The sequence below is a fragment of the Zootermopsis nevadensis genome, unplaced genomic scaffold (genome assembly GCF_977971745.1).
Source record: "Zootermopsis nevadensis isolate Lab colony 2312 unplaced genomic scaffold, Znev_1.0 Znev_ptg000029l, whole genome shotgun sequence".
Classification (NCBI taxonomy): domain Eukaryota; kingdom Metazoa; phylum Arthropoda; class Insecta; order Blattodea; family Termopsidae; genus Zootermopsis; species Zootermopsis nevadensis.
The window spans coordinates 12,218,869-12,234,166 of record NW_028259161.1 but is presented as its reverse complement, the minus strand read 5'-3'; the positions used below and the strand labels follow the sequence as shown (position 1 = coordinate 12,234,166).

Below are 15,298 nucleotides of genomic sequence, written 5' to 3'. Positions count from 1 at the left end.
GAAGCAGGAGTGCTAAGTGATCAACCACAATGTTTAGTACTCATCAGTTTCTCATTGTATTGAATGTTATAATAAATTGAATCAGAAGAATAGTTTCTTTTAGCATTCAGTTTCAGTATACACATTCCACACATGTATGATGTTTTATGAAATTCAGGTAATAGAGTAGCTTGTATGAAGAGAATTTCATTTTTGTGGTGTGATGACCCAAACCTTAAAGGTTTTTCCAGTACCGAGTTTTGCATGTTTTTCTGCCAACGTTTGGCAGTGGGTTGTTCTGATTATGTTGGAATCTTTCTGATGCCCAAGGGATGGTTTCAAGAACTTCACTTTCTTTATTTGTACATGTTTGCTGCCAGATATTTTTATTTTCATGTATCAGCAACAGGATTGAACTTGGAACTTTCTGTATAATAATTTATCATCTTCTGGTTAAGATTAGTATATGAAGGATTGATCCTGGTCACTCCCACTAGGTAAAGAAATAAACTTATAAGAAATCACTCTCTTTTGTGCTTTTTCTCACCCTCTATTTAGCTTTGATGGCTCAAACAGCAGAGGTCTTGTAGAAAGGTCAGCAGTACCAGTTTATATTGTGAAGAAAGGGTTTCAGAATTCCAAGAGAAAAATCTGTGTTATATATAATACATTTTCATGCTTTATACTTGCTTGCACAATGTTTAAGTGGGTGCATACTTTACAGAAAACACTCAAAGAATGTTGTATACTTTATTTTTCCAATTATTCTCTAGTGGCCTGTCTTGGAAGGCAGGAGTTAAAGATATGAAAGGAATAGAGGAAAGGAAATTTTTATTAGAGGAATGATGATTGGATGGACAAATGAGAAATTGGGGACAGAATTAAAGGTACAAAAGGGATAAAGCTGTGAAAGAAATCATTCCCCATCAAATCTGAATGGGTCATGGTTGTAAGATCCATCGACAAAGGTACAATAAATTGGATAATTCCTGTCGATGATTATGGAGGTAATTCATGTATGCATTCATACCTAATATATCTCCATTGTGAATAGGAATTGTGGTTTCTCACCAAAGCTATATTATTACATTTTTATATAACATTTCATTACTTTCAGGTGTTTAATTCTTTCCATTTGGCTCTTTTGCTTTCTTGTGTAGTGTTGTCACCAGAGCTACCTACCTCTCTCCAGTTCATCCTCCTCCAATCTCGTTACCTTCCGAAATCTGTCGTGGAATCAGCTGCTGGAACTGGTAAAAAATTTTGAGATGCGGATAAGTACTGATGTAGGATAACCTCTAATAATTTTTATTAATAACTACAAATGTAAATTTGATCTTGTGGGTTATGACACATTGTGTAGTCTTGTAAATGGTTATGAACATTTTGCAGGTACCTGTTGCCTCCATCTGGTCTGAGAGTGGAGGCAACAAATTCCTTCAAAATGTTCATAACCACCTATAGGGCAAATGGCATCATAACTTACAATTCAACAATGTAAACTTTCACTGCTGTGAAAGCCTTATCTCAGCTACAAGTTGGTCAGAATCATAAGTTTCTCCTACCACTAATTGTGGTTACAGATTATGTTTATGTCTGATGCCACCAGGTATTTTTATAACAACTTTATTGGTCTTTCTCTGCCTTGAAAAAGGCATAGAATCCATTTCTGAAGTGGGAACACTTATACAGGAGATTACTAGTGATAGTATGTTTATGAGAATGATGGTCAACAGAGGGGACCTATAGGTCAATGCAGACTGTGAACCATGATGGCCTGGTATTTTTAACATTCTCAGTCTTATTTTTGGCAGAGGTGAAAGGTTAATCTGTTAGCAGAAAAACTTGCCTTCATCTTCAACTCTGAAGATGGAGGCAGCATGTTTATCTGAAATGTTGCATACAGTCACAAGACTACTCCATGGTGCAACAATCCACGAGATCATACCACTGTGAAAACCTCATTTCCTACAAATGTATATAGTCTTTTATAAATGTCATTAAATAGGCTTGGTTGACAGATACCTCTTATATAAAATGTGGTTATCATCATCGTAACACTTCTTTAAGATGGCTGTCTTCTCAGGTGTAGTGCCATGTAGTCTGGTAGAAGTTTACAAACATTTCAGAGGTCCTTGCTGCCTCCATCATCAGGGCAATGAGTAAGCCACACACATGGAATTAAATAGAGATATAGGAACCAGTCAGCAGGCAGAACCTTTAACCTCTCTCTTTTGCATGTGCTTTCCCCTCCTGGCCAGTCTCTGTTATACCTCCTTCTCTTATTGGCTTTTGGGCCCTTACCTGAATCTGAACCTAATCCCCGTTGGTCCATTTAAGGTTCTGCCTTGACTGATTGGTTCCTATCTTTCAAACCGATTCCACATACGTGGCTTACTCATTGCCCTGATGATGGATGCAGCAAGGACCTTTGAAACGTTGATAAACTTCTACCAGACTACATGGCACTACACCTGATTTCAACAAAAATTGGAATATGTTGATTAATTTTGGTAAAACTACCAGTTCTCAAATTGTTGCATGTGGGCAGATGGACAGATAAACTGAGTTTATGATTAAATTATGAGCATATTGTTGCAACTTTTCATTATGAATGCACTATAAAGCTGAATCATATGAATTTTGAAGTGCTGAGGAACATAAATGAAATTATTATTCTGTGCATCTTCCTGTCAGCATAAAGCTGTTTAACATTTTCAGTGTATCAGCAGCCTCCATTGATTCACCCATATATTCATTCATCCATACCCAAAACACCACAGACATGAAGATGAATGTAGTTCTTCTTCAGTAGTAAATTGCTAGAAAAAATGCATTCTGCTGGGAAGTGTTGGCTGATTGGCTTTATTGTGTTTGTAAATGAAATTTTAAGTAGTAGTATTATATTTATATTGTTTTGGTGGCACTACTTACATTTCTGTTGATTCCTACCCTATTAATTACCATCTCCTGAAAATACCCTTTCTTCTATCTTAATTCCATTTATGTTTCACCATTTTATGCATGATTATTTTTGTATACTTATAGGTGTTGTAAAGTGTTAATGCACTGAATTTTGCTTTAATTTTATTTTATTTACTTTATTATGTTTATTTTAGGTTCTACATGCTTAATTTGGCACGCCTGCCTACATGCATGTTTGTCCATGCCGCCTGCCTTCACCTGATGCCAGCCGACGGTAACAAAGAGACAGTAATTACAGTTGAAGTTTCCTTTCTCTTTCAGAAGTTTGCTGCTGTGTAACCAGGCTCTCTGCCTCTGCTTTCTTTTTGTATGTTTTTCAGCCTTAAAAACAATTCTGCTCCTCCTCCCCCTTCTTCAGTTTTCTGAGGCAGTGGATGAAGTTTCAAGCCAGATGGTGCAAACGACTGCGAAGGCATCAGCTACCATCAAAGCGACAACGCAGCATCACTGTGCAGGTCTGGAGTTCACAGAGGATCCTTTCCGAAATTACCGTTATGAGGACCCTTTCAATATATCCGATCCATTCAATGATGAGGAAGACATTAAATCATCTCCAGCCGCTGGTGCCAAACTTGATCCATTTGGACTTGAAACTGATTCTGGTTTTGCAAGTGAGTTTCCCACCCCAACGTCTAAAATGAATGGAGGTGTGTCAGTGGACCCATTTGCTGCTGGTCTTGGATTAAAAGCTCATACAGAGATACCCCCTGAGGATCAGCAGCTTGCATGGGCGGCAGCTGAGAGCCTCCGACTGGAGGAGGAGCGTCGCAAGAGACTGGAGCAGGAGCAGGCCGACCTTGAGTATGCCTTGGCACTTAGCAGGGAAGATAAGAAGTCAAGGAAAGAATTATGAGGTAAAATACATAAGAAGGATAAGAAGGATAGCAGAGCTGAGAACTTGACATATGTAGGCAACACGCTGTTTTGCATGAGTGTCCTAAGTTTATGTTCATAATTTGTTTGAAATTATCAAATAAATTACATATTTTCTGATTTCTGTTGAGTACCATGATGTCTAGGATTTCTTTCAAATACTAAAATTGGGAACTGCCCGCAGTTCATCTTTTTGTGATACCGCAGTAATTCAGAATATCATAAAATCAAAGAACCTAAGTTTGGAACCTTCGTTAATACTTTTCTTTGTGATTATGTTTGTTTAATTAGGTGTTTCAATTGTGATGTTATATTAGCATGTTCTCTTTATCAGTCTTGTGGAAAGTGAATTCTGAAGCTTTCCTGTAGAAGTATGTTGCTCACAAGGCCTACATTTGTTAATTGTTCCCACATATTATCCTTGAAGTTAAGTGGTGGCATTAACAATAGGACAAGACAGAAGAATACAGTATTCAGTAATAGAAAATGCTAAAGTTAATAGTGGTATTCCAGGTGCTTGCCACAAAAACAGCAACAAAAAATTTATACATACTTGTGTTTTTATATATATATAATATGTCAGGAATGTACATTATACTTTGTTCAGTTGTATGTATATACATATGTTAGGTAGTGATGTCAATAGAGATTATTACATCAATAATTAGTATAAGTTACAGTTGAGTATGATGAATTAGGGAATGTTATGTCTGCAGACTTAGTTTTAAATTCTTCCTGAAATGCAATACATGTGATAAGAACCTAAAGTGTGTGCTGAAGAAGTTCTCATGTCTTTCCTAGTACATATATACTTTTCTTTAGACTTTCATTGAAGTAAATCAAGTTAAAAGAATGGATAAATTCTGAGCTTTTCCATTTTTTTATTTGATGCAGTTCATAGCATCAACTTGTTTTCATTTGTAAGAATATTCATAACATAAGTTCCTTCATGTTAAATTTGATTATTGCAGATTGGTTCCTGCAGAAATATGACTCCAAAATACACATAACGTAGGTAACTATGTTGTATAACTGTGCTATATAATTTTAACTCAGCACTTGCTGTCATGATCTTTGCATCAGTTATTTGTTTATTTCCAATTATGGATGAAAATTGCACATATTTTCCTGCTCAAGGTAGAACACGTTTGTTTCAAGAATAAATCATCTCAATTTAAACAGAATGCTTTTTTCATAATAATATGCCTGTGAAGTCTTCTGGGAGGAATATATATAGATCTGTGTATCCTCAACAGAGATGGTTTCTCAGCTGGTTTTAAGATGGACTGTAGAGCTCGCCACAACAAATCTTAAGGGACAATATTAAAAAGTTGGTGCTCGATTTTTATGAGCATTTGGGATATATCATATGTGTTAATTCCAAGGTGAAATTTAAACTACTGTGTAAATGCTGCAGATATTTGATTCACCTGTATGACTTTGTGTCAACATAAAAAATTAGAAAGACTAAATTTTGGAAGATAAATGTGTGTGCATGTTCATGTATGTGTGTTTATGCATGTTTATTGCAAGTTTCTGATTTACTCTCTGTGATACCTTTTGTTATTCTTGCTTGCAGATTGTGCTATCATTTGTTAAATAAATGCTGAGGTATAACAGGTTTGATAATTTGTGGTGTAACATTTCAATTGCAGGTGTGCGACAAATAGCCTACATTGTGGCCTTACTGTTAGAACCACTGAATTGAAGTTATGAGATGGCTTTGAGAAATAGCAGTGACCTGAAAACACTAATTTTTATGAGTACTGAATAAGAATGCATCTTGAGGTCTTTAATTTGAATTGCCTTTGAATGAGATTGCAAAGTTCAAAGCTTCTTTATGTATTTATGTAAAGTCATTCATTTCATGCTGTAACCCCACCTGGAAATGTCAGAAAATAATTATGACCACAATTAACGTATTCACTGCCATGAGAACCTCAAATTTTATGGTAATCCTTATAAGTGCATATTTTCCTTGCTTGAATGGTAATGTAAAATTAACTTTGGGTTGTTTTTCCCTCATTAATACATAACTGATAAGATGTTAGAATGTGATTTTCTATGGAAATTTCATTACTTTTACTGCTCATGTAGATGTACAAAATTCATTATTTTTAAATATATTACAAAACAATTTTCTGAATATTTTATGTCAATGCGCGGCATATAATTTTATTGATATGAACCACTGAATCTTGGCTTGAAGCTACTTTCAGAACTGCACTGGTGTTTATGGTTTGAACAGAAGAAGACTCGTAATAACAGTGTTAATAATGGTATAAATGCATTACATTAATATTTCTAATTGGATATACTTGTGAAAAGTAATCAAGATGGATGGATGGATGGATAATGGATTTTTGATAGGTAGTTCTGTTGAAATAAAATGGAATGTTAAGAGCCCTTTTGTATTCATCATTTTGTTTCCACTTGTAGATTAGTATTCTCAGGCCATTGTATTCACCTTTTATTAACTGAGTCTCATTGGTTTAACTCATAAAAATTTGTTAAGTGAATATTGAATATCATTGCAGTTTAATACATCAGCATTGTTATAACTGCTTTCATCATTTAGAATCACGTGATTTGAGGAAAACCACATATTTAAGAAGAAACTTGTTAAAAATAAAAGGGGAATGTAATTACAGTAGATGTTGTTACTAACATTGTATTTTGATTATGCTTAAGAATATCACATTATCCATCTTTGTCTTTAAAGTGGATACCAATCCATACAGATCCACTCAGTATACACAATCTTACACATACCCAAAGTATTAAACCTGCATTAAGTTTCTTTCATATGGTGTATATTTTGGGGGAAGCAAGCAAATGAGGACTCATTTGTTTTTATTAAAATCCATATGTTCAGTAGCTGTTTCTCGGGACAAAGTGTTTGGTAGAATGTGTTTAGAAGCAGACATCAGCGTTATGATGGAGATGGAGTTTTATAAGCAATGTGGCAGTGAAATAAAATGTAAAATAGTGGTTCCAGTTCCTCAAGATACTACTTATTGCATTCATATACATTGGTAACAGAATTAGTATACATTCTCTTGCAAAATGAATTTTCCTGTATCACTGAAAAAATTACCATGTGGTTTTAATTGTAAGGTGAGGCTGTTTGTGACTCTTGATTGTTTCTTGCCAAATTAAACAGGTTTTAGCTGAATTTATCTCATGAAGTTTTATTAATTATAAGTAGACATATATTGCTGTGTGTATGTAATAGACTGTTAACAGTTTGGTTTTATTCATTCTTTTATAGCTTATAGATCTTCCAGGATAAATATTATGTACTGTGTTGGAAAATGCATTCTATATTTTGAGGGAATAAAGTTAAAACCTGTTGAATGGTAATAATACACCCTTTGATTAATATTTGTGTAAATTATAATAATATGGTGCTTTTTGATCAAGGTGTCTTGTGGCAGAGTGATGAATACCCGTAGATCATATTTTGCCACTTGAGCTGGTGTATTGCATAATTTCTGTTAACAGTCTTTTATGTTGGTCAGTATTATTTGTGAAAGCTGATATCATAGAGAACTTCAGTACCTACATAAGAAGTAAATAGTGAAATTAAAGATATTTATGCAAGTTTGTTTCATGAAGATGGGCCAGTCTTCATTTGTGATCAATTGTTTCCTCATGTTGTGGGAACTGTCAGAAAATTGTTTCTCACTACTGGAATATTTATATCTAGCTAACATGAAGTAATTTTACATTGAATTGTGTAAGTAACCAAGAAGATGGAAGTTAGTAATTATGCACTATGAAATGGTAATATTTATGTAATGGTTAAGTTTTAATGAAACATCACACCCCATTTGAACATATTTATTCCTGTAAAAGCATATTACCAAGCCAGTAATATCACCAATACTTATCTCTTGATCACATGTTATATTACATAGTGTGTGTGATAATACTTGTCTTTTACCATCTTTTTGTACCTCCAGTTTCTGCAGATTACCGTTGGTACTCGGAGAGGAACATATTACAGCCTGTGAGGTTGTCGTGTGTAGATCTTGAATCACCTCTCTCATAATTTATGAATCTTAGGCAAATTGATTTTGTCCATGTAGGGTACAGGCACACATATGCTTGTTCTGTTCACTCCTATATAATTATATTCCATTCTTTAAACACACTGAAGGCATAAAACAAAATGTTAACATTCTTGTCTGAACAGTGATATTGATACTTTATGCAGCACTAGCCTGAATCACTGCCCTTTTTGTTTTAGACTGTTAGAGTTTGGCTGGAAATGCTTTAAAGCCAAGGAAAACTGACTACTTGCACTATTATAATTATAGGTTGGATTCCTTCTTGTAATGCAAAAATACAGTAAGAAGTAATTTGTGTAAGTGATGTGTGGATCAAGCATCAATGACAATACTAAAATGATATCTGCAGCTGCTGGCTATGTTGTATGTTTTCTTTTATGTAGACATATTGGTGTTGAGTGTACAGGCTGCAGGATACCAAAGATGAACACTGTACATATTATCATAATGATTAAAATATATACTTATATACATAAGTGATGTAGTGTAATGGGTCACTTTGAGATAACAACCAGACAACTTATTGATGTGGGAATGTGGTGAAATAAAATAAGAGGCAAAGGTGTATTGTGTTAACACACATCAACTCTTGACGGTACTATATCATATCTATCAGGATACATTTTATGAGTCAAGTTCATGTTTGGAAATGTTAGTTACATCTGCATGAAGAAAATCAATAGGGAAAGACATCTGAGAGTGTTTAAAATAACTATGTATAGTTATTGCTATTCTTGATTTGTTCTCTTTGAGAAGAAAGTGGAATTCACTGTTAAAACATATCTACATGAATATGCATAGTTAGGCTTGTACCAATTTTAGAAGGAATGTTGAAGTTGGAACAATTTCATGTTGTGGGATTGATTAATAAGATATTGAACATTGGCTGCATTGCTGAAAGTAAAATGAGTCAAATTGGCTGCCTATTTTGATTTAATACTAATTATTTTGACATCAGACGTAGCAACAAAAGTCATTGTACAAATAACAATGTACCAGTTGTATATTCTTCGAAGGTGTATCAGGATAAGGATGTAAGGAGTATTAAAGGTTTTGATATTTCTATGTATATATCATTCTAAGCACTTAACGATTTAAAGTTGCATTCTTGTGAAGATAATTTGAGAATTATATTTGTTGTTAATTTTGTCCTACAGATTAGGAAACACTGTTAAATTTATTTTTTAGGGGACAGTGGTTATTTACACCAGGATTTTAGTTACCTGATAGCCCTCAACCAGTATTGGCATTTAACGTTAAAAGTAGAAGACTATGTTGGCTAACAAAGATTCTTATAACAGGGTGCTATTTTACCATATCTTATATCTTACTTGTATGTGCCTCATTCCATGTTCTATTAGCAAGTTTTGTGTTAACACTCATTGTCATCAAATAGTTCGAACTTTCTGCTGTGTTCAGCTCACTATTTCAATTTCAGTTAGCACCATTTTTTCTCTGTCTTACATCATGAATAAATTTAATTACAATTCAGAAACATACATCTGACTGTGTCACTGCCAGGTATGAGAAAATATTGGAAAATATTAACCTTGAAACATAAACCATCCACAGACATTTGTGTGTCCAAACTAACATCCAGTGCTAGTGGGATGATACATTAACAGATTTTGTTTGTATTAAACGTTAAAGCTACATAGTTATTCCATACTATTATTTTACAACTTTGTGAAATTTATTAGCAACGTGTAGGCAGTAAACTAACAAAAGAGCAGATGATCTTTTAGTAATATGAAATACTGTAGATCCTCTTTGAAAATACTAATTTTCTGTTGAATATTGTACAGTCTTTTTTCAGTATATTATTAGTTTAGCAATAAATTAGAAATGTAAATTAAAATTATGTCTCCCTGTTGGTCCTTATTCTATTAACTAATTTAAAGGACAGTTTAAACTGGTGGGCCATTCACCTATGGCCAAACTTACTGGTACAGGCATGTTTTCAGTACAGAAATATTTTATCAAATGTGTCTGATAGATCTGTGCATGATTCCTTTTTAAATATTTTGTACATAACAACTGAACAACATTTGAAGAGAAGAGCATAAATGAATATTGCTGTCTTCAGACTCACTGCCATGAAAATCTCAAATACTACAAAGAGCATAAATGTTTCTGTGACTGAACTATGATGTGAGTTGTCTTTGGAATTGAATGTGTTAAAATTGTATCTTCGATTTTATATTTTGAACAACATGTAGGTTGGGATTGTGCCCCTTCCCCCCATCATATGTATAGAATTTGACTTTCTTTAAGTTTCATACTAAATCAGAATTGTTTCCCCTTTCTTTTCAGATGTGTGACTAAGTTCTTTTTCTCCCCTACTCCAGTCAGCAGTAAAGAAATGGAACTCCACATTGTATTCTACTGGGTTTTCAATTTATGACGCCGCCGTAAGCCTCTCGGAAGTTTTCCCGATGAACCAAGCTCAGTAGCCGCGAAATTGCTAGCCTTTTTTCCCACTAGTAACAGTGAACTACGAGTATTTCTCATCCCCTATACATGTTATTGCATTGATTGTTCTTACTTAAAAAATTATGTTAAAAGTGATTTTACTGTGCTTGCAGGCAAGCGTCGCATCCTGTTTACATGTTTCAGATTACTCGACAAAGCTGTTCTTGGGAAATGAATGAAATCACTCTTTGAATACTTTCATTAAGTTCTGCCATGTGTCGATTGTTGTCAATAACTTGTTCACAAAACACTTCTCTTAATGCTGGCATCCACCGATCAGTTGTGTGAGCTGTAGCACTGTTTTACATGAAGAAACCGTCTCTTTATCAGTCAGTTCTTGGAAAAAGAGTCTAAGTTTTAAATTTACATAATGTTCAGAATTTATGATTTTATTAGAAAAGGTTGGCCCTGTTACTATTTTGGAGGGGATTGCACGCCAGACTCCAACCTTAATATAATGACGAGGATGTTCATACAACTGGTGTGGAGTTTCTGAACTCCACTAGCAGTTCTGAGCGTCGACATACCCACTTAAATGCAGCCATGCTTCATCACAAGAGTTCTGGATTAACACTATCCCATCATGCACAGATCCCAACAACCACTGCAGAAACGAATCGTAGCACCATCAGGATTAGCTATTTGACCAGTCATCTTGTGCGATTCGCCGGATGAGTGCACAATTCAAAGTTGCATCGATATAGTGCTGGTCATGCTCGCATTACAAGCACATTCACAGCGTCATAAATTGAAGGCTGTGTAGTTGTGGAAATTACTTAAGGTTCTGAGTAAGATGCTTAACAGTTAATTTAATTAACTCTTTGTGAAGAAGCGATACCAATTTGTGCATTTCTGATATCAAAAATTTTTAAATCATTGTTATGCGAGGTGTCATCTATTTGTTTGATATACAAATTGCATTCGTTATAAAATATAGATGGCTGGCTTCCAGCAAAGGAAATAGAACAAGCTTGAATTTGATAGTAGACACTGCTTAGTGGTAGGTTATAAGTTTATTTTGTCAGCAGTATTTTTTAAGAACCATAATTCACAGATGAGGCTAGTACAACAATAATAATAGTAATAATAATAATAATTGACAGTCCTTGGAGGTTTTTATTGAGTTATTCTCTTTTGAATGTTGGTTTTAATATTCAGGAGTTCCAGTTCTTTTCACTGAAAGTCGCTGATCCAGCGAGTAGAACTGTGGGCAGCCAATAAACTCAGAAAACTATGAAGATGGCTGTTTTCTTGTTTGTTGCACCATGTAATCTAGCAGAATTTTACTGATGTTTCAGAGGTGCTTGCTACCTTCATCATCAGGGTGATGAGTGCAGTAAGCACCTTTGAAAAGTCAGTGAACTTCTGCCAGACTAAATGCACAACAACCCAGAAGACAGCCATGTGAACCTGAAATCTCACTTAGAAATCTATAATCACATTAGAATCAATACTGATGGTATAATTATGATCCTGTTTATGGCTTCAGGCTGTAAAGTTATTTTATATTTATTGTGGGGACAGACCAGCAGCAATTTTGCACCAGGGCTTTTTTCTCGATTAGATTTGATCATGATTTTAGGCAGAGGCATTTCTTGCTACAATTGATATAGTTCCATACTTCATACATCCTTCTATAAAGGAGTGTATTAAATTGGTAGGTTTGAATATTTAAGGGCAGGTTTATGAGATTTAATTGATCTCATTCACAGATGAGAGTGCCTCATCAAGATTTTTCACTGTTTACATATAAAAGACATATGGAAGAAATAGTAACTGCCTGTTGATCACATTGTCAAATAATATTAAAAAGTAGATTTGCTTGTAACATAATGGGTGTATTGTTACATTTTTAAAACCATCATACTGCAAATATTTGATGATCTGGGGCCATGTGTAGATATTTGTGATGAGTTAAAGCATTCTGTTTTAAGTAAGATTAAGAGCACATCTCATTTCCTAAAATTTAATGAGTTGTAAATACAGTTGTTAACAAGAAATTATATGTTCAATGCACTGTACACAATTCACCCACCCTTTGCTCGTTCTTGTATATATATCCAGTTTGTGACTGTTAGTCAGATGCATAGAACAAATTTATGTTTGTAAATATGTATTACACAGCAGTAATTGACCATTTAAGAGTTTACAAAGATATGATTGATTATGTTTTCTGTATAATTCTGAACAGATGAAAATAATTTTTGAGAATAGGAAGGCTGTATGAGGGACTTTGGTTACAGTTACAGTAGTCAGTTGTTATATGACATGAACATGAAGTTTTTCAAATTGTAAAAGTAGATGAAAAACCTGTGTGATACATGAATGGAGGTAAAGGGTTAGCAAATGCACATTGACACTGAAGTATACCAACAATTCTCAGAACAGAATATAAATATGCAATAATTTGTTGGTAAACTGTAGGGATTTTTCACATTCTTGAAACATCATACATGTGTATCTTGAGATTAAAACATATATTAAGTATGTTATTTAGTATAATGTGTGTCAACAAACAAATTAATGTGGCATGTGCTAAATAATTTTGAAATATTTTTCACATGGGTAAACTTTCTAACATTGCCTTCTAAGCTTTGAAATAGATTTTTATTAATGTTCAAAGCAGAGCAGTTTTGATGTTTTCATGTGTGTAGTGTAACTTTAGTGCAGCATACAGGAGAGAGAATAGGGCTTCATGAAACCATTACCACCCCATTCTCTGATTGCATTCCAGAGTGAAAGAAAGTGTACACTTATTTGCAAATGTATGGGTGTGAATGTCTTATGACTTTTTTTTTTTGAACATGAAAATATAAAATTTTCATTAAGTTTACCTCATGTATGGTATTTCTTCTGGATATTTGTTTGCTTAAAGTTTATTATCCAGAACATATTTTAAAGAATGTGTTGGTGAAACATTTATTGAGCTCTGATGTGGAAAACAGGTTTCCTACAGGTCTCATCTTTCATGTTAGTAGCACATGAGTTACTGTGGCATTGCATTATGTTGTTCTTTGTATCAGTGTCTTGTCAGTCAGACTTATAAGATCCCATGTATACAGGCACATTGTAAATACTGTGTGGTACTTATTAAAGTTTTTGTTTTAATGGTGGTGTGGTATTTGCAGACTGAGTGTAAAACAATTTGCCCATCAGGGATAACTTCAGCAGCGAATTTTCATTAATAGTAGTGATATGTGCAGTGCAGACTGATGTGATCTTAAAAGTATGAGATGCTATTTTAAATGGTTTCTTATTTGCTAGACTTCAATTGTGATGCAGCATATTAGCATATACATCTTTTGAAAAAATAATGCTTGTTGTAACACATTGAGAAGTATTCACTGAAGTTTTCATATTAAACATCTGATGTGTCTAAAAATTGTTTGTTCTACTTCAAACATAAATAATCTTACAAGTTAATGTAAGTTAATTGATAAAATGTGTGTACAGATTTGTTGCAAAAATATTTTGTTTTCATACAAAATTAAATGTTTCAATTTTAAACAATTGCAATGCCTTGGATGCGGAACAGATCTCAAGTTGTTTCTTACATAACAAGACATTTATGGAGCACCCCATGGTAATTTAAATGTTATCTTATGTGACATCTAGTGTTGCTGCCAGTGCTGTTAAAGTATTATCTCTTTGCCTTCATTCCTTCAGAGATATGATTGTGAACTGTTATTGCTATTGGTACATCTGATTGAATACAAAGAAATTAATGGGGTGCTTTTACCATGTTTCATTTTTGTTGATGAATTTAACTGCTCTCCCTCCCTCCCTTCAGTGTACCGTATCATAACAGCAGAGAGTACTGGAACACACTGTTACTGTGGCTGTACAGTTTAATGCAGCCAGCATTCATATTCATAATCTGGCCTACATGTCTGTTTACCATGCAGAAGATTTGAAACTTTCCTTCTGTTTACGTAGCAAACATCTATATTACACTTTGCTGTAATTATGCTATGACTAATGATACTTCAACATTTTTCAATCCTGTCAACTCACTACTACAGTATAACTTATGTTAAAAGCTTTCAAATTGAAATGTGAACAGTTTATCTTTATATCAAACATGAAAAGTGCTGTGTTTGTCATTTGTCTCCTTTTGACATGTGTCACAGGAGATTCTGACACACACAACATTCTGTATCAATTATGCAAAAGTCTTCTGAAACCATCACGCCTTCAAGATACCTGTGAATGGAATACAGGAATAATCCCTTTATTACTCTTGTTGTTGTTGTTGATTACCATATTTAAAATGTATGTTATGAATATACTGTTGTACAATATTCCCTACCCCATGATAACAAAGTGAGGAATCTTTATAAATGTCAATAAGAAACATGAATGTTTGTCGCCTGACTTGTAAATATAGTTGTTCACATAGAATATTGTATCATATGCCTTCCCTCACCCCTAAAGTATGATTTTTGTGAAAAACAAAGATGGATACCTCATGCTGTATAGTTGTTATTCCCTTTTGGGTGAACAGAATGTTAAAATTGAACATAAATTCCAAACCCCCAAAATACTTCCACATTTCTCCTGCCTTACCCATTCTGGCTAAATAAAACTCGTGTCCTGGACATAATTATGAGAAACATACATTTCCTGAAATATGATTGTCACATGATGTAAAAAAATTTGTATCAAGTTTTTTATTATCATATCTATGAAACAATTGTTTCTGTTCAAATTGAATACTAAAATCAAGTCTGCAATCCTGCAAAACTTACAGGTTTTAGTCATGCCATAGCTTAGGCAGCCCAGTTTCAAATCCAAGTTAATCTGTGTTGGATTTATGGTGGACGTAGTGGCACTGGAACAGGTTTTTCACTTTTCCCATCTGTGTCATTCAACTACTGCTTCATATTCACTGGTGTCATGAGGGGGATGGACAATGG

General features: G+C 34.1%; 1 protein-coding gene across 12 annotated transcripts in view; it reads left to right on the top strand.

Moving 5' to 3' along the window:
- The window catches only part of LOC110831414 (Epidermal growth factor receptor pathway substrate 15), a 53,851-nt gene extending 39,000 nt beyond the window's left edge, over positions 1 to 14,851 (top strand). For 3 of the 12 annotated variants that reach the window (XM_087357950.1, XM_087357948.1, XM_087357951.1), the window contains one exon: positions 3,323 to 14,851. In XM_087357950.1, coding sequence (XP_087214076.1) covers positions 3,323 to 3,817 — 495 coding nt within the window. In that variant the 3' untranslated portion in view covers positions 3,818 to 14,851. Of the gene's footprint in view, positions 1 to 1,139 lie in introns of all 12 variants that reach the window. The other 9 variants (XR_015537605.1, XR_015537604.1, XM_022067379.2 and 6 more) reach the window with 9 other exon arrangements.
- The last annotated feature ends 447 nt before the right edge of the window (positions 14,852 to 15,298 follow it).